Here is a 27579-nt window from a genome sequence, read left to right on the forward strand (position 1 = left end):
TTCTGCCTTGACCTCCAGAGTGGCTGGGACCAAAGCATAGGACCATCACACCTGGCTAAGTGTTTTTAAAATTTTTTGTAAAGATGGGATCTGGCTATGTTGTCCAAGCTGGTTTCAAACTCCTGGCCTCAAGCTATCCTCCCGGGTCAGCCTCCCAAACTATTGGGATTCTAGGCATGAGCCACCATGCCTGGCTTGATTTTCCTACTCTGCTATGGTTAACTGATATTTTTCATTCTAATCTAAAGCGTACATAAAAGCATTTTTTTCTATTTTTATTGTTCTGCATTATGTAATACATATAAAAACTTTGTGCTTATTGTTCCACTCCCCTGGGAAATGGGCTTCCTGGGGGTGCTGGACTGGTGAAGGCAATGAACCTCTCTGGGTTGTCCAGACCTTTATTTAACTTTGACCAGCTGTGTGGGGATAAGGTAGTTCAGGAACTAGGAGAGGCTGCTGAATGTAAAATTCCATGAACAGAAGCAGAGAATGACGAGACTGTGCTAGTTCTTTCAGAATAACAGCAGCACCCTTGCACTGCACAGAGTTAAACATCCCAAATCTGGAAGGACCCTACCTTGTGTCACCAGCAGCTGCAAGATCTATATTAGGGCCTCTGAACCACGAGAAGCCATGCATCTATTCCTGCTCTAGGTCGAAATGTTTATTTCTATAAATTTTTGTGGCCTTGGCTCAATGACTCAGGAACTCAGAATGAGAGTGGGGGTGTGTGCAGAAGTGTTGGCCTAGCAAGATATCCTTAGGATGGCACATTTGCAAGGCTGGCCCTTAGCTGCTTTCTGGAAAATTGGAGTTTTGGAGGGGTCCCACCATCCCTAAAACTCTTAAGAGTGGTTCATCATGGCCTGTTTGTTCAAACAATATGGTTTATGCTAAGCACCATTTTCCTTTTGGGAGTCTTATTTATTTATTTTTAAGAGGTAAAGTCTCACTCTGTTGCCCAGGCTGGAGTGCAATGACACAGTCAGAGTTCACTGCAGCCTCAACCTGCTGGCCTCAAGCAATCCTGCAGCCTCAGCCTCCCAAAGTGCTGGGAGTATACGTGTGATCCACTGCTCCTGCCCCTGTTTGAGTCTTGAATTTGAGTACGTGCCAGGCAGAGAGTGCCAGCATGACCAGCCCCCGGTGAAAACCCTGGACATTTATTCTCTAGTGAACTTTCCTGGCGGGCAGCATTTCACATCTATTGACACTACTCGTTGTTAGGGGAGTGATGCCTGTCCTGTGGATGCCACTGGGAGAGGATTCTGAAATCTTGAGTCTGGTTTCCTCTAGATTTTTGCCCCACACTCTGGATCTTTTAGATGATTGTGTGTTGTATTCTTTCTTCGTAATAAATTATAGCTACACTTACAACTGTATGCTCAGCCTTGGGAGGACTTGTACCAAACTATTGAACATGGTAATGGGTCTTGGGTGTCCCTCCAACACATGGCCCACCCACCTAATGTGAGATACCTCCAATGCATAACCCGTCTGAAAGCCTGCAGCCCCCTTTGAACCAAGTTGCTACTCCTAAGTCCCTTTTGTAAAAATTCTGGTGCTGCTGTCAGGGCAAGAACATGGTTTTTGCCATCTTACTATTCTGTGTTAGTCTGTTCTCAGGCTGCTAATAAAGACTTACCCGAGACTAGATAATTTATAAAGGAAATAGGTTTAATGGACTCATAGTTCTACATGGCTGGGGAGGCCTCGCAATCATGGCAAAAGGCAAGGAGGAGCAAAGCCACGTCTTACATGGTGGCAGGCAAAGAAGGAGAGGCCATGTGCAGGAGAATTCCCCTTTATCAAACTGTCAGATCTCATGAGACTTATTCACTGTCTAGAGAAAAGCACAGGAAAGACCCACCCCCATGATCCAATTGCCTCCCACTGGGTCCCTCCCATGACACGTGGGAATTATGGGAGCTACAATTCAAGATGAGGTTTGCACCAGGTGTGGTGGCTCATACCTGTAATCCTAGCACTTTGGGAGGCTGAGGTGGGCAGATCACCTGAGGTCAGGAGTTCGAGACCAGCCTGGCCAACATGGTGAAACCCTGTCTCTACTAAAAATACAAAAATTAACTGAGTATGGTGGTGTGCACCTGTAATCCCAGCTACTTGGGAGGCTGAGATGGGAGAATTGCTTGAACCCAGGAGGCAGAGGTTGCAGTGAGCCGAGATTGCACCACTGCACTCCAGCCTAAGTGACAGAGCCAGATGCTGTCTCAAAAAAAAAAAAAAAAAAAAAAAATTGGGTTGGGGACACAGTCAAAACATATCACACCCCGATCCCCTCACTCCGGTAATCAGCCCCACAATGTCCCTTTCTCGGTCTTCATCCTACTTGGCCCTCTGTGGCATTGAACATTACTAGAGACTAACCACCTGCCCTTGATTGGAGGTCTCCCTTGATCTCTCAGGCACCTGCCTTTCTCTTGGTTCTCTTCTCAGACTATTTTGTTCCCATTGTCCTTCATCTCCCGCCTCTTAACATGAAGTGTAATAGGATATCAAAAGGGCACTCTGTTGCCTCAATTTCAGGCCCTAAAGCTGAAGAATAATACAGTAGATGCCAACTTTTCCTCCTAGAAGTACATGCTAGACCACCCCCAAGCTAAGATGGCATCAGCTCTGCTGCCATTTTCCTATTGTTCTTCCTCATCTTTGTGTATCAGTGTGCTTGGGCCGCTACAGCAAGATACCACAGACCCGGTGGCTTCATCAACAGAAATTTATTTATTTATTTATTTTTTGGTAGTTCTGAAGGCTGAAAGCCCAACCTGAAGATGCTGGTTGGGTTGGTTTCTACTGAAGCCTCTCTCCATGGTTTGCACATGGCCACGTTTTCTCATTGTCCTCACTTGGACATTTTCTCTGTGCGTGTGTGCATATGGATTAAGGTTCCATAGTTATGAGGCAATTTAACCTTAATTTCTTCATTAAAGGCCCTGTCTCCAAATACAACCATATTGGGAATTAACCTATGAATTTGATGGGACCCAATTCAGCCCATAACACTTTTTAAATTTAATTCAACTGTATTCAATTAATTTATTTTTTGAGACAGTCTTGCTTTGTTGCCCAGGCTGGGGTGCAGTGGCATGATCATAACTTACTACAGCCATGACTTCCCAGGGTCAAGCCATCTTCCTGTCTTAGCCTTCTGAGTAGCTGGGACTAAAAGCACATACTATCACGGCTGGCTATTTTTTTTTTTTTTTACTGTAATTTTTGTAGGGATGAGCTCTCACTATGTTGCCCAGGCACAACGTTCCTGGGCTCAAGTGATCCTTCTGCCCCAGCCTCCGAAAGTGCTGGGATTACAAGCATGAACCAGGGATTCATGGGCATGGGATTACAACCATGCCCAGCTTCCTAACACTTTTTAAGAGGTTGACATTAAAGGATTAGGCAAAAGAATTCTCAGGGTGGGGAAGGGGTGTTTTCTCATTCCATTTGAGCTAAAGATGTTTCCTAAGCGCCATTTGTAGAGATTGACTTCTGATTGCTGCAGCATGAAGCCTACAGCAGCTTATGTTTGAGCCATCTGCAAAAAGTTTAAAGGCCCGGGCTGGGGCTGGAGCTGCTGTTGAGTTTAGTAACCAAGCAGAACAGGAGAGGGTTGCCTTTGGAAGAGCTGCCATCTCAATGATACATGGGACAATGGAGGAGCCTGCTTGGGGATGTTTTGAGGACCTCCTAGAGTGCTAATATTGCCTCAGAGGAGGGAGAGACCTTCAGAAGCCCAGAGGTTTGGAAGGACATTTTTAGTAGCCCAAAGTGGGAGAGGCCCGGGCCCCCCTTTTCCTTTACTCTTCCAAGTCTATCCAACTATGGTGTGGCTAGAAACCACAGCTGCACAGTGGGGAAGAAGGTGGACTCAATAAGAGTGGTGGTGGTGGGGGAGACCTTGATCTATTCCTCTTCCTCACTCTAGGTTTACTAGCCTGGGTCAAGCCCAAGTCAAAAGAGGGAAGGTGTTTTCTTTCAATGGAGGGAAGTCTGTGGTTATGTGGTTAGTAGCCTGCACGGGATCTTTTATTATCTAAAAGTTACTGGATGACTTTTGATTCCTTAAGAGTCTATAACAAAGCCATGGGACAGCCCAGTGCTCTCTTCAGGGAAGGATTTGAGACAGGGAAGCTTGAACAGGGAGTTGTGAGAAAGAGCAAAGTGTTTCTGCTTGCACCCTGTGGAGTCTAGCTCATCCAACACGCCACCTACACAGCTGCTCCTCATAGTCCTCTTCTCTTTCCTGCCTTGCTCCTTTCCTTCCTTTGCTCTTGATGAGTTCATCTGGCTAGATACAAACAACTGAATTCACTGTTGAGTTTTTAAATTTTATTTACCTTTTGAACAGGTAAATGGTTCTGAACCTTTTCTGAACAGGTAAATGGTTTTGAACAGTCATATGGTTCAAATATAAAAAATTATGAAAAGATATTTAAGGTTAGGCAGGGTGGCTCACACCTGTAGTTCTAGCTCCTAGTGTTACAGGAAAGGGGTCCTGATCCAGACCCCAAGAGACAGTTCTTGGATCTCATGCAAGAAAGATTGTGGGGTGAGTCCGTAGAGTAAAGTGGAAGCAAGTTTATTAGGAAAGTAAAGGAATAAAAGAATGGCTACTCCATAGACACAGCAGCCATGAGGGCTGCTGGTTGCCCATTTTTATGATTATTTCTTGATGATATGCTAAACCAGGGGTGGATTATTTATGCCTCCCCCTTTTAGACCATATAGGGTAACTTCTTGATGTTGCCATGGCATTTGTAAACTGTCATGGTGCTGGTGGGAGTGTAGCAGTGAGGAGGACCAGAGGTCACTCTCGTTGCCATCTTGGTTTTGGTGGGTTTTGGCCAGCTTCTTTACTGCAATCTGTTTTATGAGCAAGTTCTTTATGACCTGTATCTTGTGCTGACCTCCTATCTCATCCTGTGACTTAGAATGCCTAACCTTCTGGGAATGCAGTACAGAGGATTTCAGCCTTATTTTACCCAGCTCCTATTCAAGATGGAGTTGCTCTGGTTCAAACGCCTCTGACACTCGCACTCTGGGAGGCCGAGGTGGGAGGGTGGCTTGAGGTCAGGAGTTCAAAGTTACAGTGAGCTGTGATCACACCACTGCACTCCAGCCTGGGTGACAGAGCAAGGCCCTATCTCAAACAAGAAAAAAAAAAATAGATGCTAGGTTGATGCAAAAGTAATTTCAGTTTTTGCCATGCTGATGGAATGGGAATTCTGGAGTCCATGGAAGGCTTGAAACTTCCAGGAGAAGGCTTGGGGGTGGTGTAAAGGTACCTCCCCATTCCTCACCTACAGCACTGTACTTGTGTTCCAGGAAGCTGTGTATGCATTCCAGGAGCAGCGTGCACACAATTTGTGAGAACTCGGTTAAATAAAAACATCCTGTCCTCCAAATACCAGGGACCTGTGTTCTGATCACTGATCAGTGGTTCTGATTACAGAGGTGCAGACAAAGAGGCTGGAAGCCATTGCTGGTGCACCTGGCCCCCTGTTGCAAGCCCCTCCCCCTCTGATTGAAGTTGCTTTCAGGAGATTTTAAGGTCCAGTGTCCTGTCCCTCCACCCCCCTCCCCCCACTTCCCCACTTTTATTTTCCCTCTTTGGGGAGCCAGACATTAAGTAGCAGGACATTCAAAAGCAATTGCCTCTACAAGGAACACTAGAAAGTGACTACGCAGGCCCAGGGAAAGGTACAGGCACAGAAAAGACCTGAGAAGACATTCAGTTTAGTCAGATTGATCACTGGCATAGAGACAAGATATTCAGGCTTGGGTGGTAAAGGCAGCTCCTCATTCCCCACCCACAACCCTGTACTAGTGCTTCAGGAAACTGTGTATGAATTCCAGGAGTAGCTTGCACACAGTTTCCGAGAACTAGGTTAAATAAAAACATCCTGTCCTCCAAATATCAGGGATCTGTGTTTTGATCACTGATCAATGCAGTGTTTGCTTCCTCTGAACCTTGATGAGTTCATCTGACTGGATACAAACAACTGAATTCATTATTTAGTCCTTACATTTTATTTATTTTTTGAAGAGTTAATAAATGATATGGTTCAAATACCAAAAGTTATGAAAAGATATTTAAGGCTAGGCAGGGTGGCTCACACCTGTAGTCCTAGCTCCTAGCACTTTGGGAGGCCGAGGTGGGAGGATGGCTTGAGGCCAGGAGTTTGAGGTTACAGTGAGCTGTGATCACACCACTGCACTCCAGCCAGGGTGACAACCAAAAGAGTAAACAAAAACTAAAACAATACAAGTAAATCAAAACAAATAAAAAATGACAAAGTAATAACAAAAAATAAATCCTTGGGAGAAGGGAGAATCTGATTTCCAGAGATACCACTTGTTACATTAACATATCCAGTTTTCAGCAAAACAAAATCACAAAGCATAAAAGAAACAAGAAAGAATGGCCCATTCAAAGGGAAAAAAATAAACAGAAGCTGTTCCTGAAAAAGACCTGATGGCAGATCTACTACACAAAGAATAAAGAAAGACATTAAGAAAGTCAAGAAAATAATTTTGAAGTAAGTTGAAATATCTGTAAAGAGACAGAAAACCTAAAATGAAACGTAAGAGAAATTCTAAAGCCGAAAAGTATAATAATGGAAATGAAAAATTCACTAGAGGGGTACAAACAGGCAGAAGGAAGAATCAGTAAACTTGAAGATAGGACAAAGGAAATTACCAAGACTGGAAAAAAATAGATTGAAGGAACATGAACAAAACCTAAGGAATCTGTAGGATACCATCATGTGGGCCAATTGACCTATTGTGGGAGTCCTGGAGGAAGAGATCATAGAGGAGGGGATAGAGGGAATATTTGAAGAAAGAATGGTTGTAAACTTCCTAAATTTGATGAAAAACATTAATAGAAACATTCAAGGAGCTTGACAATCTCCAAGTAAGATGAACTCAAAGAGTCCCACAGCAAGACACATTATAATCAAACTTTCAAAAGACAAAGACAAAGAGAGAATCTTTGTAGCAGTAAGAGAGAGGCACCTCATCACATATGAGATCGTCAGTAAGATTGTCAGCGTGTTTCTCACCAGAAACTTTGGATGCAAGAAGGCAATGGGCTGATATATTCAAAATGATAAAAGAAAAAACATCCTGGTCAATCAAGAATCCAATATCTAGCAAAACTGTCCTTCAAAGGTGAGGGAGAAATTAAGACATTCTTAGATAAACAAAATATGAGGGAGTTTGTTATGACTATATTTGCCCTGCAACAGATGCTAAGGGGAGTCCTTCAGGCTGAAATTTATGGACACTAGACAGTAACTTGAAGCTGTGCGAAGCAATAAAGATCACAATAAAGGTACAATTATGTGGGCAATTATAAAAGCTAATATTATTGTAACATTGGTTTTTAACTCTACATTTTGTTTTCTACATAATTTAAGACTAATGCATTTTCAAAAATTACTAGTTTATGGTTTTGGCCATGTAATGTATAAAGAGGTAATTTTGTGACATCAACAATTGAAAGGAGTGGGAATGGAAATGTAAAGGAGTAGTATTTTTGTATGTTATTGCAGTTAAGCTGGTATAAATCCAAATTAGAGTGTATAACTTTGGTATATTAAATGTAATCCCCATGGCAACTACAAAGAAAATAGACATATACACAAAAAGGAGATGAGAAAGGAATTTAAATGTTTCACTACAAAAAGATCAACTACACACAAACGAAGACAGCAATGCAGGAAATAAGGGACTAAAAACTTTAAGGCATATGGGAAACAAATAGGAAAATGACAGAAGTAAGTTCCTCCTTATTAGCCTAAAAAAGGAAGGAAATGCTGGCATAGGCTACAACATGGATGAACCTTGAAGACTTTATGCTACTTGAAATAAGCCAGACACAAAAAAGACATGATTCTACTTGCATGAGATAGTTGGAGTAGTCAAAATCCAAGAGAGAAAGTAGAATGGTGGTCATCGGGGGCTGGAGGGTAGGAGCAATGATGAGCTATGGTTTCATGGGTGGGGGTTTCAGTTTTGCAAGAAGAAAAGGATTCAGAGGATGGACGGTGGTGGTAATGGTTACACAACATTATGAATGCATTTAATACTAGACCTGTACCCCTAAAAATAATTGTGATAGTTAATTTTATATTATTATGTCTATTTTACTACAAGTAAAAAAGAAAAGGAGCTGTCATGAGAACACGCTCTACTATTCCTGTGCCCCACCTGCCAGATGTGCCGATGAATAAATTGCTATTATTAGTTTTTGGGGAGTGGGTATGTGTCTGGATATTTTTACATAAATACTTATGCAGAGAAATCAGACTATATATTCTCCTTGACCTCCCCATTTTTTTGTTTGTTTGTTTGGTTTGGTTTTTTTGTTTGTTTGTTTTTGTTTTGAGAGGGAGTCTCGCCCTGTCGCCCAGGTTGGAATACAGTGGCTCGATTTGAGATGGAGTCTGGCCCTGTTGCTCAGGCTGGAGTACAGTGGCGTGATATTGGCTCACTGCAAGCTCCGCCTCCTGGGCTCACGCCATTCTCCTGCCTCAGCCTCCCCAGTAGCTGGGATTACAGGCCCCCGCCACCACGCCTGGCTAATTTTTTTGTATTTTTAGTAGAGACGGGGTTTCACCATCCTGTTAGCCAGGATGGTCTCGATCTCCTGACCTCGTGATCCACCCACCTCAGCCTCCCAAAGTGCTGGGATTACAGGCGTAAGCCACCGTGCCCGGCCGACCTCCCTGTGTGTTTTTTTTTTTTTTTTTTAACCAAATTGTAGCATACTAAAATACAGTTCTATACCTTGCTTCTTCAACTTGAGAAGCTATCTTGAAGATCTGAGAGATCTTCCCATAGATCCTGGAGACTTTTTTTTTTTTTTTTTTTGAGACAGAATCTCACTCTGTCATTCTGTTGCCCAGGCTGAAGTGCAGTGGCATGATCACAGCTCACCACAATCTCTGCCTCCCAGGTTCAAGCAATTCTCATGCCTTAGCCTTGTGAGTAGCTGGAATTACAGGCATGCACCACCATGCCTGGCTAATTTTTGTATTTTAGTAGAGATGGGGTTTGCCGTCTTGACCAGGCTGGCCTCCAACTCCTAGCCTCAAGTGATCTGTCTGATCGGCCTCCCAAAGTGTTGAGATTACAGGCGTGAGCCACCGTTCCTGGGCACATCCTGGAGACTTTTAAATCCACATTTTTAGCTGTCAGGCACTCCCTGACACCAGGCACTCCCTGACTCCCTGACTGCACCTCAAAACCAGCATTTCCCCAGCACGTCCTCCTCCTGACATCTTTGTTATTCCTAATTAGTTTCATTGTCCCTTCGGTGTTGCAAACCAGACACCTCAGCGTCACTCTTGCCTCCTGCTCTTCCTACCCTTCCAGTCAGTTGCCATGTCTCGTCAGTTCCATCTGAAATGCCCTTTTCTTGTATCCAGTCTTCTCCAATCCCCATCCTCCACACTGGCTGCCTTCCCTATTGTCTTAACTAAGACCCCTTCCCCAGTCAGCTCTGCCCCATCCAGTCCAACCTTCATACTGTCCCCAGATTGATCTTTGGTGAGCAAAGGTGTGGCGCTTTCATACCCAAGCCTGGGCAGGTCCTACTGACTCTGCGTCGAAGATGAGCCCCTCAGCCTGCCTTAACCTTCTGGGCCCAGCTGGTCCTGCTGTCTTCCTATGGGGATCCTCTATCCAGCTTGAAGGGTGATCGGTCACCTTCCCTCCTTCCTAGCATCCTCACCCTTGCTCAGGCCACTCAGCTCATCTCCCTTTGCAGTTCATTAGAATCCTTCCCTCTTTTAAAGGCTCACTGCAAAACCGTGGAGAGTGACCTCTCTGGACCCTGCGTTCCTGACTTTGTCCTGCCTTAGCACAATGCTTTGAGGTCAATTACAGCACTCCCTTGATTCTGCCTTGGGTAATGGATTGCAAGCCCCTGGAAGCTAAGCTGTGCCTTATGCTTTGGGGATTTAGTCAACTAATTTGAATGGAGTCTCAGATAGACATTTTTTCTTGTCTCCTTGTTACCCTTTGAAGCCCACCGATTTTTCCTGTATATTCCTCTCTTCCCTTTTATTTTGCAGTGATTTTTTTTTTTAGGATTATTTTACCTCCTTGTGAGAATTTCGCCTGGTTGGTCTTAATGAATGTTGTACAGTCCTGGCACTCCTGCAGCTTCCTGCCCTAGTTCAAGTTCATTACTTTGACTCACATAGCAGTGGGAAACCACGAGACGCAGTCCTTGGCAGGTTAGCTTTCTGTGCTTCTTGCTAAGTGGATCATGATATTTGGAAGCTGGAGAAGGGAAAATGAGGCCTGGTCGGAGTGAATTACATTCTTTCTTTCTGCAGCTACTTGCTTGTTCAAGAGTCATAAAAGAAGTTAATCAAAGTTTTTGCATTTAGAACCTCCTGAATTCCATGAAAGATTGCAGATCTGGGAAGAGGGTTACCTTTGTCTTTTGGGGTTATGTGATTCTGTAATGGCAGTTTGATGGGACCCTGCAGGGCCTGGACAGGTTTTGTTCATCAGACCAGTTCTTTTCTGGTGGAGGAGGTTTCAGACGTGTGCAGGGTTCTATGTGAAAGACCTGAATCCCCTCCCTGACAATGGAGCACCCATAGAGAATTACTAAGATCCTGACTGCAGTCAAAGAGGAGATTTGAGGAGCATCTGTTTAGACAATTGCCATTTGCATTAAAGCCCTTGATAGCCATCTCTCCCAATTTCCCACTAACTTCCTTCCTAAACGCCCAGATAGGAAAACACACTATAACTCTCAAGCTTTGAAAAGAGCTTGAGATCCTGTGATCCTATGCCAGGACCAAGAGCTGGGGTCTCTGATGTCAAGGGAAGGCAGTACAATATTGGGGTTAATACCAGGGTTCTGATCGGGTGCAGTGGATCACGCTCGTAATCCCAGTGCTTTGAGAAGCTGAGGTGGGAGGATCACTTGAGGCCAGGAGTTCAAGTCTAGCCTGGGCAACATAGTGAGACCCTGTCTCTACAAAAAATTAAAAATTAGTCAGGAGCCGGGTGCAGTGGCTCACGCTTGTAATCCCAGCACTTTGGGAGGCCAAGGCAGGCGGATCACCTGAGGTCAGGAGTTTGAGACCAGCCTGGCCAACATGGTGAAACCCCATCTCTACTAAAAATATAAAAATGAGCCGGCCATGGTGGCCGGTGCCTATAATCCCAACTACTCAGGAGGCTGAGGCAGGAGAATCACTTGAACCCGGAAGGTGGAGGTTGTGGTCAGCCGAGATCGTGCCATTGCACTCCAGCCTGGATGACAGAGTGAGATTCTGTTTCAAAAAAAAAAAAAAATTAGCCAGGCGTGGTGGCAAATAGTGGTGGTCCTAGCTACTCATGAGCCTGAGGTGGGAGGATCACTCGAACCCAGGAGTTCAAAGCTGCAGTGAGCTATGACTGCACCACTGCACTTCTGAGTGAGAGAGTGAGATCCTGTCTCTAGAAAAACAAAAAACAAAGCAATTATGGTTCTGAGCTGAGCCCCCACTCTGCCTCATGGTAGCTGCATGGCTTTGATATAGTTATTTTTAACCTCTTCTTTTCTAAGTTTTCTCATTGATAAAATGTGGAAGGGGAGAACCTATTTATAGTGTTGGCATAGAATTAAACAAGGTAATACATGTAAAGCCCTGAGCTCAGTGCCTGGCACATAGCAAGTATTAAATAAGTGGTTCCTATTACTTGTTATCACTCTCTGAAATGATGAAGAATAGCCTCTGGTGGCTGACCTGAGATGCAAGAGCTAGACCACAGGGAGCCATTTAGATTTCAGTTTGACTCTGTGTACCTGGTGCCGTAGCACTCCCTTGGTAAGAAAAGCCGGGATCAGGAGACAGTGATCCAGACAGACCATGTCAATGAGTGACCTTTTGAAAGGCCATAAAAAGCACAGGCAGACTGCTGGGGCTGGAATCTTGGCTCTACTCCCTGCGTAAGTTTCTGCAAGCTACTGAACCTCTTTGGGGCTCAGTTTTCTCATTTGTCAAATGGGCAACAGGAAGATGTAAATGAGTTAGCAGAGGTCCCAGCACTTTGGGAGGCTGTGGCAGGTAGATTGCTTGAGGCCAGCCTGGGCAACATAGCAAGACCTCGTCTCTGAAAAAATTTCAAAAGATTGGCCAAGAGTGTTGGCATGCTCTTGTGGTTCCAGGTACTCCATAAGCTGAGGCAGGAGGATCGCTTGAGCCCAGGAGTTTGGGGCTGCAGTGAGCTATGATGGCGCCACTGCCCTCCAGCCTAGGTGGCAGAGCAAGACCCTGTCTAAAAAAAAAAAAAAAAAAAAAAAAATCATATGTGGGTATTTTAAAAAACCATGTCCACTGCATTGTGTGTGCCCAGTAAATGTTAGATAGTATTATGATTATCAGGTTTCCTGGACCTTGCTTCAGCCTGGCAGCTTGGGAATGGTTTTTAGGGACTTAGTGTAAAACCTACCTCTGAGATTCTATTTGTCTCCGTTCCCCTGAGACTGAGGTTGTGGGGGCATACAGATCAGACTTCTGGGTACAATGCTGATAACTTTTGGGGCATATTCCCAGCCCTGTTTGTCTGTTAAATTAAAATCTGCTAAAGAGGTCATTTCCATAGTCTAAATCGGAATAGAAACTTCATGTTTACCAGTAGGGTTGGCACAGAATTGTGGATCAGAAGGAAGAGTCTTCATTTACTGAAGGTCTGCAGAAAATGTGCTGTGTCCTTACATACTTAGGAACCAGAGCTGAGAAATATCAGGAGACAGCTAGAGATATGGGAGACCTACCCTGATTACTCCTCCAACCGTGGGCCTGGAGAGAAACCCCCATTTCCTCATTGAGTAACAAAGAGATTGTATAAGAAAAGAAGACTGTTTTCCCGATACTCTCATGCTCAAGACCAAATAGACCAAAGTGTGGGTTTTTCTCCCTCACCAAGCAATTCCCCAGTTATCTGCAAACACTGGACTGGATGTCCTACAATTAAATTGAATTCTGTTACTATCTGTTACTATCTACCTGAAGTTAGCATTATTTGAGGAGCACCTGTTTAGACAATTGCCATTTACATTAGGTCCCTCGGGTCAAGGGCTCAGTCCCACAAGATTGCTCCCACTTAGGACACCATTTCAAAGTCCACGTGGCCACCTGTGCTTCTGACCACAAATCACAGGTTTCCTCCTTGGGTTCATTCATTTAGTGGAGCAGTTCACAGAATTCAGGAAAGCACTTTACTGATTATTACCCATTTATTAGAAAAGAATACAACTCAGAGAAAGCCAGAGAGGCATAAGGTAATAGGAGTGGTACATGCAGCTTCCATGCCCTCTCTGGGAGCACCATGCTCCCAGCTTCTCTGTGTGTTCACCAACCTGAAAACTCTCTGAACCTCATACATTAGGGACCTTCATGGAGGTTTCATCGTGTAGGCATGATTGATTATTAACCCAATCTTCAGCTCATCTTTCCTCTCTGGAGGTTGGGGAGATGGGGCTGAAATTTCCAAGGTTCTAATCATGGTTTGGTGTTTCTGGTGATCATCTCCCACTGGAAGCCCACCAAGAAGTGCTTCATTAGAATAAAAGACATTCCTGTCACCCAGGAAGTTCCAAAGCATTTAGGAGTTCTGGCCAGGAACTGGGGTCAAAGACCAAATATTAGAACAAAAGATGCTCCTTGCACCCCTATCACTTACAGAATTATAAGTGTTTTATGAACTGTGTACCAGGAAACAGAGACAAAGATTTCTATATCTATATCTATTATCTGTCTGTCTATCTATATGTATGTATTCAAGATGGAGTGTTGCTCTTTCACCCGGGCTGGAGGCCAGTGGCATGACCTCAGCTCACTGCAACCTTCACCTCCCAGACTCAAGCGATTCTCCTGCCTCAGCCTCCTGAGTAGCTGGGATGACAGGTGTGCACCACCACACCCAGCTAATTTTTGTATTTTTAGTAGACACGGGGTTTCACCATGTTGACCAGGCTGGTCTCAAACTCCTGACCTCAAGTGACCCACCTGTCTCGGCCTCCCAAAGTGTCGGGATTACAGGCATGAGCCACTGTGACTGGCCAATATGCATTTCTTATTATAAATCACAGTATCACAAGCAAAAAACACGTATCGACCAATCTGGGATTCCAAATGTCCTCTCCTAAATGACTGGAAGCAAATACTTCCATGATCTGGACCTCTTCTGCCAAGTCACGTGTACTCCACGCCATAGTTGGCCCTGCCCGTAGGATCCTGAGTGCCCTTCCCCGTCGCTTCTTCTCTGGCCAACAATTTGGAATAGCAAATGAGCTGCTCCCTTTGCCAGGACCAGGATGTGTTTCAGAAGCATCGTTTCTGCTTGTCAGCTTTTGGTCTGTAGTTCCCAGCCAAGTGCACCATCTGTGAGCTCTGCCTGGTGCTGTGATGATTTGGTCCAGAGCTCCATGTGGACCTGTGAAATGCACCAGTTCCAAACTGCTGCGCTCCCTGCACCCTAAGGCAAGGTTTCAGAGAGGTGGGTGGTCTCGCTCCTCCTCCTACCTTGAAGGTGCAGTGTTCAAAGACGGCCTCATTCTCCTGGTGCTGGCAAGCATGGGTTTTGCCACATCCTGTAAACTGTGAGATTCCCAAGTGGGAGGGAATGGTGCCCGTTATATCACGGTCAGGAGCTTAAGTAGCCTGGCGGACATATCTTAGATCAGGTCTCATGTGTTTTTTTGTTTGTTTATTTGTTTTTTGTTGTTTTTTTGTTTTGTTTTGAGACAGGGTCTCACTCTGTCACCCAGGCTGGGGTGCAGTGGTGCCATCTTGGCTCAATGCAACCCTCGCCTCCCAGGCTCAAGCGATTCTTCTGCCTCTGCATCCCACGTAGCTGGGACTACAGGTGCCTACCACCACACCTGGCTAATTTTTGTATTTTTAGTAGAGATGGGTTTCACCATGTTGCCCAAGCTGGTCTCAAACTCCTGGCCTTAAGTGATCCACCCTCCTCAACTTCCCAAAGCGCTGGGATTACAGGCATGAGCCACCGCATCCGGCCCTCATGACGTCTTTGCAAAAATTTAGATCCACGTCCTTGAGCTTCTAAGCCTGTATGAACAGTTGGACCTCACTGTGGGTGCAGATAGTGGGATGATGCCCACTGCTGATAGACCCGCATTCCAGAGGGAGTACCTAGGAAAAAGAACCACAGTACTTGGGGCATCTGCTAGTCCAGTGCTTCTTAACCTTCCTCTTCTTTCTTTAAATAAGCACCACCCAAGAGCCTTTTCAGATAGGCATTTTTCCTGTTGTCCCACCCCCTTGAAATTTTATACAGATACACTGTGTATTATGTACTGTGCCCTAGGAGAGCCACAAGCCTTTGTAATATCTAACATTGGCTAATGTTATTTTGTTCCCTAAGAATCCATTTTAACCCCATTGTTGGTGATACTGTCTCTCTTGAGAATGCATAATTTAGTCTGAGACTGGTCATCCAGCCCCACCTATAACCAGGGGAGGTGATTTGGGCTGAGCAGAGAGTTCCTGCACATGTGTAACAAGCATGTCTGTCCAAGACGTGGAGCCACATGGAGTTAGCTTTCAGAGGTGTCAAATTCTAGTAGACTGGGCCATTCTCTTTTCCCTCTAGCTTTCTACTTTTCACTTTTACAAACACTGGTTGAGTATCTATCTGTAGGCAAATATCTTGTTCTGTATTCGAGATAATGTTGTTTTGTTTTTTCTTTAAAAATGAAGTTATTAAGGTCAGGTATGGTGGCTCATGCCTGTAATCCCAGCACTTTGGGAGGCTGAGGAAGGAGGATCACTTGAACCCAGGAGATCAAGACCAGCCTGGGCAACATAGCAAGACCCCCCTCTCTATTTTTTTTTTCCCCAGACGGAGTCTTGCTCTGTCGCCCAGGTGGGAGTGCGGTGGTCTTATCTCAGCTCACTGTAACTTCTGCCTCCCGGGTTCAGTGATTCTCTTGCCTCAGCCTCCCAAATAGCTGGGATTACAGTCGCCTGCCACTAGGCCCAGCTAATTTTTGTATTTTTAGTAGAGACAGCGTTTCACCATGTTGGCCAGGCTGGTCTCGAACTCCTGACCTAATGATCTGCCCACCTTGGCCTCCCAAAGTGCTGGGATTACAGGCATGAGCCACCTCACCCAGCCCCCCTCTATTTTTTTAGGTGAGTTGTTAGATCCAAAGGAAACAGCACTTTACAGGATCTTGATTGGTACTTCCTGTCTATACCTGGGACAAATATACCAGGAATGCATTATAGAGGCGATCTCTTGGTATTTCTGGCAGCGTCGACTAGTGTGCTTTTGGAAGTATTTGCTAATTTTGAAGGCAAGATGGTAACTCATTGTTGCTTGAATTCGCTTTCTTATGATTATCAGCAAGAGTGAAATTTTAGAAGTATCTTGTTGAATGATGAGGTAAATCGATTTCTTCTCCAGAGGCCACTGAGGGCCCCTCGTCACTTGGTGGTTAAATCCTCCCTTTCCCATTGACTTGCCACGCCTCCCTAATCCTTTAGGAAGTTTGACCTCTGCTGGGATCTGTTCCTGGACAATCTGTTCTGAATTATTGGCATCTTGATGCTCACATCTGCTTGGCATGGTGAGATAGGTTTTGAATGAATATTCTTTGAAGGTGAATGCACTCTGAGAGGGCATTGATTTATGTGTGGGCATTCGGGCAGACTCTTGTGTGCAGACACCTGGCTGTCTGTGCTGGCTGCAGCCAAGATAGGGATGTGGTGAACTTTTGATGGAGTTGCCCTTTTGAGCAGTTCTAAGGGTGCAGAATGCTACACGGATGACTCCTGGAGGATCCAATAATGCCTTGCAGGTTCGCTTTTGTCTGTTGAGTTGGCTCAAGTCCACCTTCTGGTTACTGTCAGCTCTAGCATGAAAGATCCAACAGATGCTGAATTGAACAAAGAAAGAGCGAGCAAGAGACATCATTCATTCATTGTACAAGTACATACTGAAGGCCTGCTTTGGTGTTCCATATACAAAGATGTTTCAGACAAAGTCCTTGACCTTGCAGAACTCACAATCTTTCACTTGTGAGATAGGCATGCAAATCAGTGACTGGGATATCAGGTTTTCTTTTATTGTATTGTTTTATTATTATTATTTTTTGAGATGCAGTCTCGCTCTTGTTGCCCAGGCTGGAGTGCAGTGATGCGATCTTGGCTCACTGCAACCTCCGCCTCCCAGATTCAAGCGATTCTCCTGCCTCAGCCTCCCAAGTAGCTGGGATTACAGTTGTGGGCCACCACACCCAGCTAATTTTGTACTTTTAGTAGAGACAGGATTTCACCATGTTGGTCAGGCTGGTCTCGAACTCCTGACCTCAGGTGATCCACCCACCTCGGCCTTCCAAAGTGCTGGGATTACAGGCATGAGCCACCGTGCCTGGCCGGGTTACATGGTTTTAAATTCTACAGTAGGTACACATGGAGTTAGAAGGAGAGAGAGAAAAAAAGTTCGACCAGTTCTGCCTAATGAGATCAGGAATAAAACAAAAAGAGAACATGGCATTTCAGCTCTGTCTTAGAGAAAGAGATATTCACCAGATAGACAAGTGAGAGAAAGCATCTCGGACGGAGGGACCAGCATACACATGCACGCAGAGGTGTGAAGGAACTTGCATCTTATGCAAAGGTTGGGGACAAATGGATGCAAAAGAGACAGTGAGGCTTGAACGCTATGCTGAGGTGGTATCCCTATTTTCAATCAAAGGTGCTGTTCAGGCCAGGTGCAGTGGCTCATGCCTGTAATCTCAGCACTTTGGGAGGCCAACGCAAGTGGATCACTTGAGGTCAGGAGTTAGAGGCCAGCCTGGGCAACATGGTGAAACCCCATCTTCTACTAAAAATACAATAATTAGTTGGGCTTAGTGGCTCGTGCCTGTAATCGCAGCTACTCAAGAGGCTGAGGCATGAGAATCGCTTGAACCTGGAAGGTGGAGGTTGCAGTGAGCCGAGATTGCACCACTGCACTCCAGCCTGGGCAACAGAGCAAGACACCATCTCAAAAAACAAAAAAAAAGTTTGTTCAAATGTGGAAAGCATGATCAGATTTGGTTTGGGGGAATTAAACTGAGAACTGCATAGAAGAGGCTCTGAAGGTAAGAGTGTAAAAGCCATGCTGCTCATAACAGAATTGTAGCTACGAACATTAATTCTTGGAAGGATTTTCTCACCTTCATTGTTGAAAAGAGAACTAGCCATTGAGTAATGAGGAAGATACAGCAGCCACAGATACTAAAGAGGTGGAATCAAGAAGGCTTGATGACTAAATGTATATGTGGGTGACAAGGATGGTGGAAGAGATGGGTTGAAACTGCCACTTCCATCATGTCCAACTGGGCAATTCGGAGTAAAAGGAGAAGTAGGGGTGAGGTATAGCCGTGTTAAGTGGGAAGTGGTGATTGGACATTTAGCTAGAAATACCATCAAATGTTTAGGAATATGTGGATGTACTAATAATTGCCAGTTTCTTGTGGTACTTCCAGTCACTGAAGAACATTGAACAGTTTTAAGTAAGGTTACCAGCTCTTCTTCACTGACTGAGGTCACGCCAAGAAGAAAAGCATAGAGGTGTTTGTTGCCTCGGGGACAGTAGGTCAAGTTCAGCTTGTTTGCAACTCATATTTACATCTTCTCCTTGCAGGGGATGGCCAGGTGGATTTTGATGAATTCATGACCATCCTTGGCCCCAAACTGGTGTCTTCAGAAGGTCGCGATGGTTTTCTTGGAAACACGATAGACAGCATATTCTGGCAGGTGAGTAAGAATTTTTTTTTTTTTTCCAGACTGAGTTTGACAGTAAACATGTCTGAGAGTAACTTTTGCCTCTGAATTCTTGAGCTTCTGTTTGGCACATGAAGATCTCTTCTGGGCTGAGCGACATATGTTCCCGAACAAAGAATCAAAACTATTACTTTTTTAGGGTTTGGAGGAGTGAAATATCTTCCCATTTTTTTCTCATAGGATTTTTTTTTTTTCATTTGGGAAAAGTGAAGTTATTCTACTGCTCATTCACAAAAGTCTTTTTCCTGGGGACACTGCAAAGGGGCACACGGATATTATCTGAACCGGTTCTGTCTTTGACCCCAGTTCCGGGATATCTTTGCTGAGAGAACGGCATGGTTGCCTGGTACATTTGGATCCCATCAATATCCTTGTACTTAATGAGAGAGCATGGTTTTGTCTAAGAATGTATATTCAGTGCTTCTCAGTTAGCTCCTATTTCTATCTTGTAAAATCTCTTAGGAAATTCCAAACATCTAACATTCTAATTATTAAAGTATAATGAAATCATTTTTATATTACTTCTCTACTCTTAAAATGTGACAATTATTTTATGATTATAAAATTTAGGGAGTGGGTTATCAATCATTATTTTAAAAAATTTGAATCAAGTACGTTGTCTGTCAAATTAAATTAAATTACTGGTTAGATACATAAAACGCCATTCAGACACAGCATGGTGTTTTGAAAATTTCTTGATACTGTTTTTTCCCTTCGCTGAGAGATTTCTCTAACCTAGCTAAGGGTTGCAGTTGACATGTCTTTCTAGTCTTATTCAGGTACCCATATTGCATAGAACCAACAAGTATTTAGTAAGAACTTATGTATGCTATAATCTGTCAGTCTTTGTGGGTTTTACAAAAGGCATTTGAGACTCAGACCTAGCTATTTAAGAATTTGACTGGGGAAGCTGAATTTGGTGGCTCATGCCTGTAGTTCCAGCACTTTGGGAGGCTGAGGCAGGAGGATCGCTTGAGGCCAGGAGTTCAAGACCAGGCTGGGCAACATAGCAAGATCCTGCCTCTACAAGCAATTTTAAAAATTAACCATATGTGATGATGCATGCCTGTAGTCCCATCTAGTCTTGAGGCTGAGGCAGGAAGATGGCTTGAGCCCAGGAGTTCAAAGCTACAGTGAGCTATGATCACACCACTGCACTCTAGCCTGGGCAACAGAGCAAGACCCTGTCTCAAACAAACAAAAATAATAATTTGGCTCGGGAAACACAATTAAGAAAGGGAAAACAAACAAGTGATTAATTAGTGTGATGGTCACTAGACTGTAACTCCTTGAAGCACAGGGCTTCAGAGTTGTAGCTCACTCGGTGCATGCTGTACACAGCAAGCCGTCAATAACTATTTGTTTCAATAGATGAATGGAAGGGCAAGAAAGGAGGAAAGGTCTTGAAGGGTCAGAAAAGAATTTAGGGAATGTGACACTTGCTTTGAACCTTGAAATATGGGTGGAATTAAATGCACAGAAAGAAAAGAGGGCATTCCAGGCCTGCTGTGATGAGAGTTTGAAAAGGGGTGGGCATGGGGAAGTCATCGACCACGACTAAGATACCATTTGAAGGGCAAGACCTCAGGACCCACTGGCAGAATGGATTTAGGGCCTGAAGAAAGGGAAGAGGTGAGGCTGACTCCAAAGTTCCCAACTTGCTGTTATTGGCAGGGGTCAGATCATGGAGCAACAGAGAAGTCTTGTAGGGTTGAATCCTCAGTTGAACGTGCTGAGTGGAAGGTGAGGGTCAAGTGGCCAAGCAAAGGGAGGAAGTCTATGCACAGCTGAAATCAGTCTATGAACACCGGATTGAGATTCATGAGAGCTGGTGGGTAAAATTGTAGGCAAGGATGAGCTCACGGAGGGAAAGCGCATAAATGAGGATGAGCAGAGAGACGGGACATGGTCCGAGAGGACATCCAGGGTCAGGGGAGAGTGAGACAGGGGCTCTTGAAGTCCCCACTGCCAATAGGAAAACGCCATCTCCCTGAACTGATGTTAGGATCCAGAAGATCTCCAGGACCTGACTCACCACGCAAGAAGAATATTGCAGTGCTCATGGAACCTTCAGTTATGACTTGCCACTTGCAAGGACAGACAGGTAGAGTCCCCTGGTGGAAACAGGAAATGACCCAGAGTTCAGAAGATGAAGGAACATCATTTCCCACCTGGCCATCGTTTGGCCCATGGAGGTTTACTCTGATGGGCCTTGGCGAGTTGCTTCTCCCTGGGTCTTTCTCCTTCATTCTCTCATTCTCCATCTGTTGTCCTGAATGCCTTTTTGTGTGTTTGTCTTTTGTGTATTTTAAAGACAGGGTCTCATCCCGTCACCCAGGCTGGAGTATAATGATGCAACCATAGCTCATTGTAGCCTTGAACTCCTGGGCTCAAGTGATCCTCCCACTTCAGCCTTCCAAGTGGCTGGAACCACAGGTGCAAGCCACCAAACCCTGCTGTTTTTTTGTGTTTTTTGGTAGAGATGGCATCTTGCTATGTTGCCCAGGCTGGTCTCAAACTCATAGCCTCAAGCAATCCTCCTGCCTTGCCTCCTAAAGTGCTGAGTTTACAGGAGTGAGCCATGGCACCTGAGCCCCTGAATGCTTTCTACTCTTTTCCTCCATCCTTAGGGCCCACTCCAGCCTAGGAGAATGTTCCAAGGGCTTGTAAGCTCTAAGCATTCTTCTTTCTGGCCCTCATCTGGATGGGAAGGAGCTATGGCTACTTAATCTACACTTAAGCAGAGGCCTCTTGTCTTCCAGGTTCATCACAGTAGAGCATGTGCACTGCAAGGAACTATTTCTCTTACAATATATGGACTGCCTGAAGCTTAATACAGACATGCTATAATGCTCACAAAGTCTCCGTGTTTTTGTCTTACACAAGATTTTCTTCCACACTCAGGGTGAAAAGACAGGTTGGAGAAAGGAGAGTAAAAGGGGAAAATTCCATCTTGAAATATTTAAATCAGTGCTGGAAGGCACAGACTTAGTGGCTGTGGCTTTCCTCTCCTGCTGGTGCTCACCCAGCTCAGAATTTTACGACTAGCAAGCGAGAACAAAAACATCCATCAATTCTCAGTAATCAGCCTCCCCCTTTTCCCCCTGTGACTGCCTGCCCCTTCAGAGACAGCGTGAAAAAATGGTATTTAAAACGTCTACAGCATTGGCTTGTTTCTGGAAAAGAGTTCAGGTTCCCAGTGCTTGAGCAGTTTTTCAGGTTTAGAAGAAAGCTGAGTGTGTGCCTGTGTGTGTGCCCATATATATACATGTGTGTGTTTCCTTCCTTGAAGTGATTGAAGATAATGTACAAAAAAAGAAGCAGAAAAGTTGCTTTCCCAACACGGTGAGACCCTGTCTCTACAAGCAAGTTGAAAAATTAGTTGGGCATGGTGGTATGCACCTGTAGTCCCAGCTACTCTGGAGCTGAGGCAGGAGGATCGCTTGAGGCCAGGAGTTTGAGGCTGCAGCGAGCTGTGGCTGTGCCACTGGACTCCATCCTGGGTGACAGAGTGAGACTCTGTCTCAAAAATAAATAAATAAATAAGAAAGGTAGCTTTTCACCTCCAGATATCCAGGCAGAAGATATTGATCTTAGACTCTAGCAAGGCTTCCCCTCCGTAACTAAGTCAGTTTCCCATGGAAACAGACATGAGACTACCTCTGGAAGGGTATATATCTGTGATCTATGGCTGCATAATACATTACACCAAAATCTAGGGACAGAAAATAACACTAAATATTTCCTATCTCACTTAGTTTCTGTGGGTTGGGAATTTGAAAAGCTGGCTAAACTGGGTGGTTCTAGCTCAGAGTCTCTAATTCAGTTGCAGCCAAGATGCTGGCTGGAGCTGTGACCAGTCGTGGGCTTGACTGGACTAGAAGATGTGCTTCCTGGTGGCTCACTCACCTGGCTGGCAAGGTAATGCTGGTGGTTGACAGGAGCTCTCAGGTCCCTACTACACGGACCTCACCACAGTGCTGCTTGAGTGTCCTCCTGACATGGCAGCCAGTTTCCCTCAAAGCCAGTGATCCAGGACAGTGCTAGGCAAGATCAATGGTATCTTTGATGCCCTAGCTATGGAAGTTGAACACCATCATTTCTACAATATTGTCTTGGTTACACAGGTCATCCCTATTCAGTGTGGGAGAGAACAGCCTCCTGGTGAATGTCAGGAGTCAGGAGCTGTTGTGGATCACTGTGGAGGTCAGCTACCACAAAGGGTAAAGATTCTGTCATTGGACTTCAACTTCTGATCTGACATTGCTGCCCCAAGCCTTCCATTTTCCCCAGGCTTTGGTTTCTTCCTATCTTAGAGGAAACCTATAACCAAGGCTATTCTCTGTATCACTGAGAAGCAATCCTATCAAGCACTAGGTGCCTTTTCCTAATGAAATCCTTTTTCCAGGTCGGACAGAGTGGCTTATGCCTGTAATCCCAGCACTTAGGAAGGCCGAGATGGGCGGATCACTTGAGGCCAGGAGTTTGAGACCAGCCTGGCCAACGTGGTGAAACCTCATCTCTACTGAAAAAAATACAAAAGAAAAAAAAAATTAGCTGGATGTGGTGGCAAGCACCTGTAATCCCAGCTACTCAGGAGGCTGAAGCATGAGAATTGTCTGATCCTGGGAGGTGGAGGTTGCAGTGAGCTGAGATCGAGCAGTCACTCCAGCCTGGGTGACAGAGCAAGACCCTGTCTCAAAAATAAATAAATACATACATAAATTAATTAATTAATTAAATTTTTTTCAGTGCTTTCCTTACTGGCGTTCTAGCCTATACTGCCAAGGGTAGAATAAAATCAAATGGGATTCAGCAAAAACAACTGTTTATTGGTTGGCACTAGTCACAAATTTATGAGCCCCTGGCTCTTTTCAGGAAATTGGTTATCAGTGAAGGGGGAATACAGTTGGCTACGAATGCAGCTTCCTTCCCAGGGAGGATGGTCTGAGAGTCATGCCCCAGGGTATCTAGTCCTCCCGGGATACGCTCAGCCCTCTAGGTATGAGACTCTTGCCAGCCTGTTCAGAACCACTTTCCTGTGCATAATTTGTAAAGCTGTGATTGTGTCCTTAGTCTCTGTCCATCAAGCTTCTGTGTGTTTGCTGTTACTGCAGTGATATATTTGCTGAGGAAAGGTGAAGCTGTGTTTGGAGTCAGCCTTAGGATATGGTACACGGGAATGGCAGAGAGGAGGGGAAGAAGGGACAGAGCGGGGCTGAGACTCGGGACTAGGGGGTGGCCTTCCTGCTCAATGCTGCAGGTTAATTGCAACTGCCGAGAAGTCAAGTGTGGTCCTCAGGGTCCCTGCTTTTCCACTATTTATTTACATCACACATCATGTGCCTACTTGTATCCAAGAATAAGAGGCTTATGATACAGTAGATGTCCCCAAGTGGCAGAGGAAAGAGCTCTGCTATTTTATCACCGTGTTTTCATGAATTCACCCCAGCAGCCTTTTTCATTTTCTCCTCCTTGACCTCAAGCCCCGTGCAACAGTGTTCTGCCGCGAGTTTGCAGACAGCAAGCTGTAGCGAGCATACATGAAAGGATCATGGGAGATTAAACAGGTCTGCCAGTCCCAGGGGCCAGCCAACACTTCCGTTACACTCTTTTCCCTCCGCAGAAACAGAGAAATGAGTCCTACATTTGGTGAGGAAAGCCGAGCTGTTTGCATGTCTTACTTTTGCCACCATGAGGTTCAAGAACACCTTGGCCAGAGTGATGCCGAAAACATCTCATGTAAAACTGGGTTCCTTTGCTCACATTTTTATCTTACTCACAATCAAACCTTATTCATGAAGACTTCACTAATTTAGAGTTTCTGTTTTAAGAAATGAAACATTCATAGTTGGTGAGCCAATAGATCTGCTCACTGGATGGTGCTGGTCGTGTTGGAATGAGTCCGGGGCTAAAGGTCGGGAGACAAGAAGCCCGTAATAGCTCCCTGGTCTTTCTGCATGCTCAGGACTTTTGGGCAATACTCCCGAGCACACACGAAGTCCAGCGAGCCATTCTGCAAGCTGGTCTTTAGAATAGCTTACTTATCCCACAGCTGTGTGCAATGTGCAAGACATTGTAAATTACCCTAGCCTAATAGTGCATAGGGCACTCCCCTCGATTTGGTAGGGATCAAAGTTGGTTTGCCACGCTGACTTGCTTTGCCCCTCCCTGGTTATCAAATCACGGGTCTGCTGCTGTCCAATCCTCACTCATCTGGTGGGAGAGTATGCAGCAGGTGCAGTAAAACGCCTGCATCTGCTCCCCAGAAACCTTTTCCGGAAAGGCTTTACCTTTTGTCTCTCCATCCCAGTTCTTGCTGTGGTCACATGTCTCCTGTGGCTTTCCATTTCTGCTTTGGTCCTGGACTTTTTTTTTTTTTTTTTTTTTTTTAATTTTTGAGACAGAGTCTCCCTCTATTGCCCAGGCTGGAGTGCAGTGGCACCATCTCAGCTCACTGCAGCCTCCACCTCCCAGGTTCAAGTGATTCTCATGCTTCGGCCTCCCAAGTAGCTGAGACTACAGGTGTGTGCTACCATACCCAGCTACTTTTTTTTTTTTTTTTCGTAATTTTAGTAAACATGGGGTTTTGCCACTTTGGCCAGGCTGGTCTCAAGCTCCTGGCCTCAAGTGATCCACTCATCTCGGCCTCCCAAAGTGTTGGGATTACAGGCATGAGCCACCGTGCCCAGCCTGGTCCAGGAATCTTGATCTCTGTCTCAGGTTCTGATCCAAAACCTAGTTCTTCCCAGCCCAGGGCCCAGGTCTTTGTCTGGGACATTTTATAAGCTGGTCCCAGGGTGATGGCAGAGATGGGCAGGTGGTTTGGTTTAAAAATTATTGACTTTAGGCCAGGCACAGTGGCTCATGCCTATAATCTCAGCCCTTAAGGAGGCTAAGGCAGGAGTTTGAGAGCAGCCTAGGTAATGAGTAACACGCCTTCTGTACAAAAAATTTAAAAATTAGCCAGGCGTGGTGGTACACACCTGTAGTTTCAGCTACTTGGGAGACTGAGGCAGGAGGAATGCCTGAGGCCAGGGCGTTGAGGCTGTTGTGAGCTATAATCATGCCACTGCACTCCTGCCTGGTCAACAAAGGAAGATTCTGTTTCAAAAAATAATAATAAAATAAATAAAATTCTTGACCCATGGACAGTTGAGAGCGTTTGCATTTCATGGTTGTGACATGTGAAGGAAATGTTACATACAAAAAGCTACAATACAATGTGACTCCAAATCTGTTATGCGTAAAAAGACTGGAAGGAAATATATCCAACCACTGACAGTGACTTTTTTTTTGTTTGTTTGAGACAGAGCCTCACTCTGTTGCCCAGGCTGGAGTGCAGGGGTACAATCTCAGCTCGCTGCAACCTCCACTTCCCGGGTTCAAGCAATTCTCCTGCCTCAACCTCCCAAGTAGCTGGGATTAAAGGCACCCACCACCATGCCCAGCTGATTTTTGTGTTTTTATTAGAGATGGGGTTTCACCTTGTTGGCCACGCTGGTCTGGAACTCCTGACCTCAGGTGATCTGCCCACCTCAGCCTCCCAAAGCGCTGGGATTATAGGCATGAGCTACCGTGCCCGGCCTCTCTTCCATTCTTAATCATCTCATGGAACCTTAATAGTTTTCAGCAGTGCTGCCCATATCAAGGCCTGCTAAACTGACAGCAAGCCTTCAATCCCCATAGGGATCTTACCAACTGTGGAAAAATGGAATATGGAAAACATTCATGCCAACAGTGGTTCTCAAAGTGTGGTTCCTGGACCAGCAACATTAGTAATACCTGGACCTTGTTAGAAATGGGAATTCCGTCCTGGCAAGTGGCTCACACCTATAATCCCAGCACTTTAGGAGGCCGAGGTGGGAAGCTCTCTTGAGCACAGGGGTTCAAGACCAGTATGGGCGACATAGCGAAACTCCATCTCTACAAATAATACTAAAAAAATTAGCCTGGCGTGGTGGCACATGCCTGTAGTTCCAGTTATTCTGGAGGCTGAGGCGAGGAAATTGCCAGAATCCAGGCAGTTGAGGCTGCAGTGAGCCATGATTGCACCACTTCACTCCAGCCTGGGCAACAGAGTAAGACCCTGTCTCAAAAAGAAAACAAACAAAAAAAAAGCAATGGAAACTCCTGGGCCCCACCTATTGAATTCAATATTCAATACTGACCTGTTGAATCAGAAACTCCAGGCCTGTGGCCCAGCAGTCTGTTTCTATAAACCCTCCGGGTGATGTCCACGCTCACTTGAGTTTGAGAGCCACTTAGTTACAGCATTTTAATGAGCCTGACATTTAGGACAGGGCAGTGAGTTAGGTTTACTGATCTGGTTCTGACCCTGGCTTCCTTCTAGGTTTGGTAATTTGGGTGTTTCTTTTAGTTATCCTTATTCATAAGTGTAATTGATCTTCAGTCTATTTAACACGATCATTTTAAACTGTTTTGAAAAGGTAGAGAAATTACCTATCAATGTGTAGCTAATTTCTAAGTAAGAAATAACTTTCTAAGCATTGGAAGCAATGGAAGAATCAAATAATACTACTAACTTATACTATTAAATTATAAGAATATTTAAAAAGATAACAAAGGCTGGACTCAGTGTCTCACACCTGTAATCCCAGCACTTGGGAGGCTGAGGCGGAGGATCGCTTCAGCCCAGGAGTTTGAGACCAGCCTGGGTCACCAAGCAAGACCCTGACTCTACAAACAAATACAAAAATTAGCCAGACATGGTGCTGCATGC

General features: G+C 45.0%; 1 protein-coding gene across 10 annotated transcripts in view; it reads left to right on the forward strand.

Moving 5' to 3' along the window:
• Positions 1-27579, forward strand: part of LOC105466337 (calneuron 1) — a 670377-nt gene that overhangs the window by 393939 nt on the left and 248859 nt on the right. For all 10 annotated transcript variants that reach the window (XM_011715318.3, XM_071095314.1, XM_011715320.3 and 7 more), the window contains one exon: positions 18697-18809. In XM_011715318.3, coding sequence (XP_011713620.1) covers positions 18697-18809 — 113 coding nt within the window. The remainder of the gene's footprint in view (positions 1-18696; positions 18810-27579) is intronic.

This window comes from Macaca nemestrina, chromosome 4 (genome assembly GCF_043159975.1).
Source record: "Macaca nemestrina isolate mMacNem1 chromosome 4, mMacNem.hap1, whole genome shotgun sequence".
Classification (NCBI taxonomy): domain Eukaryota; kingdom Metazoa; phylum Chordata; class Mammalia; order Primates; family Cercopithecidae; genus Macaca; species Macaca nemestrina.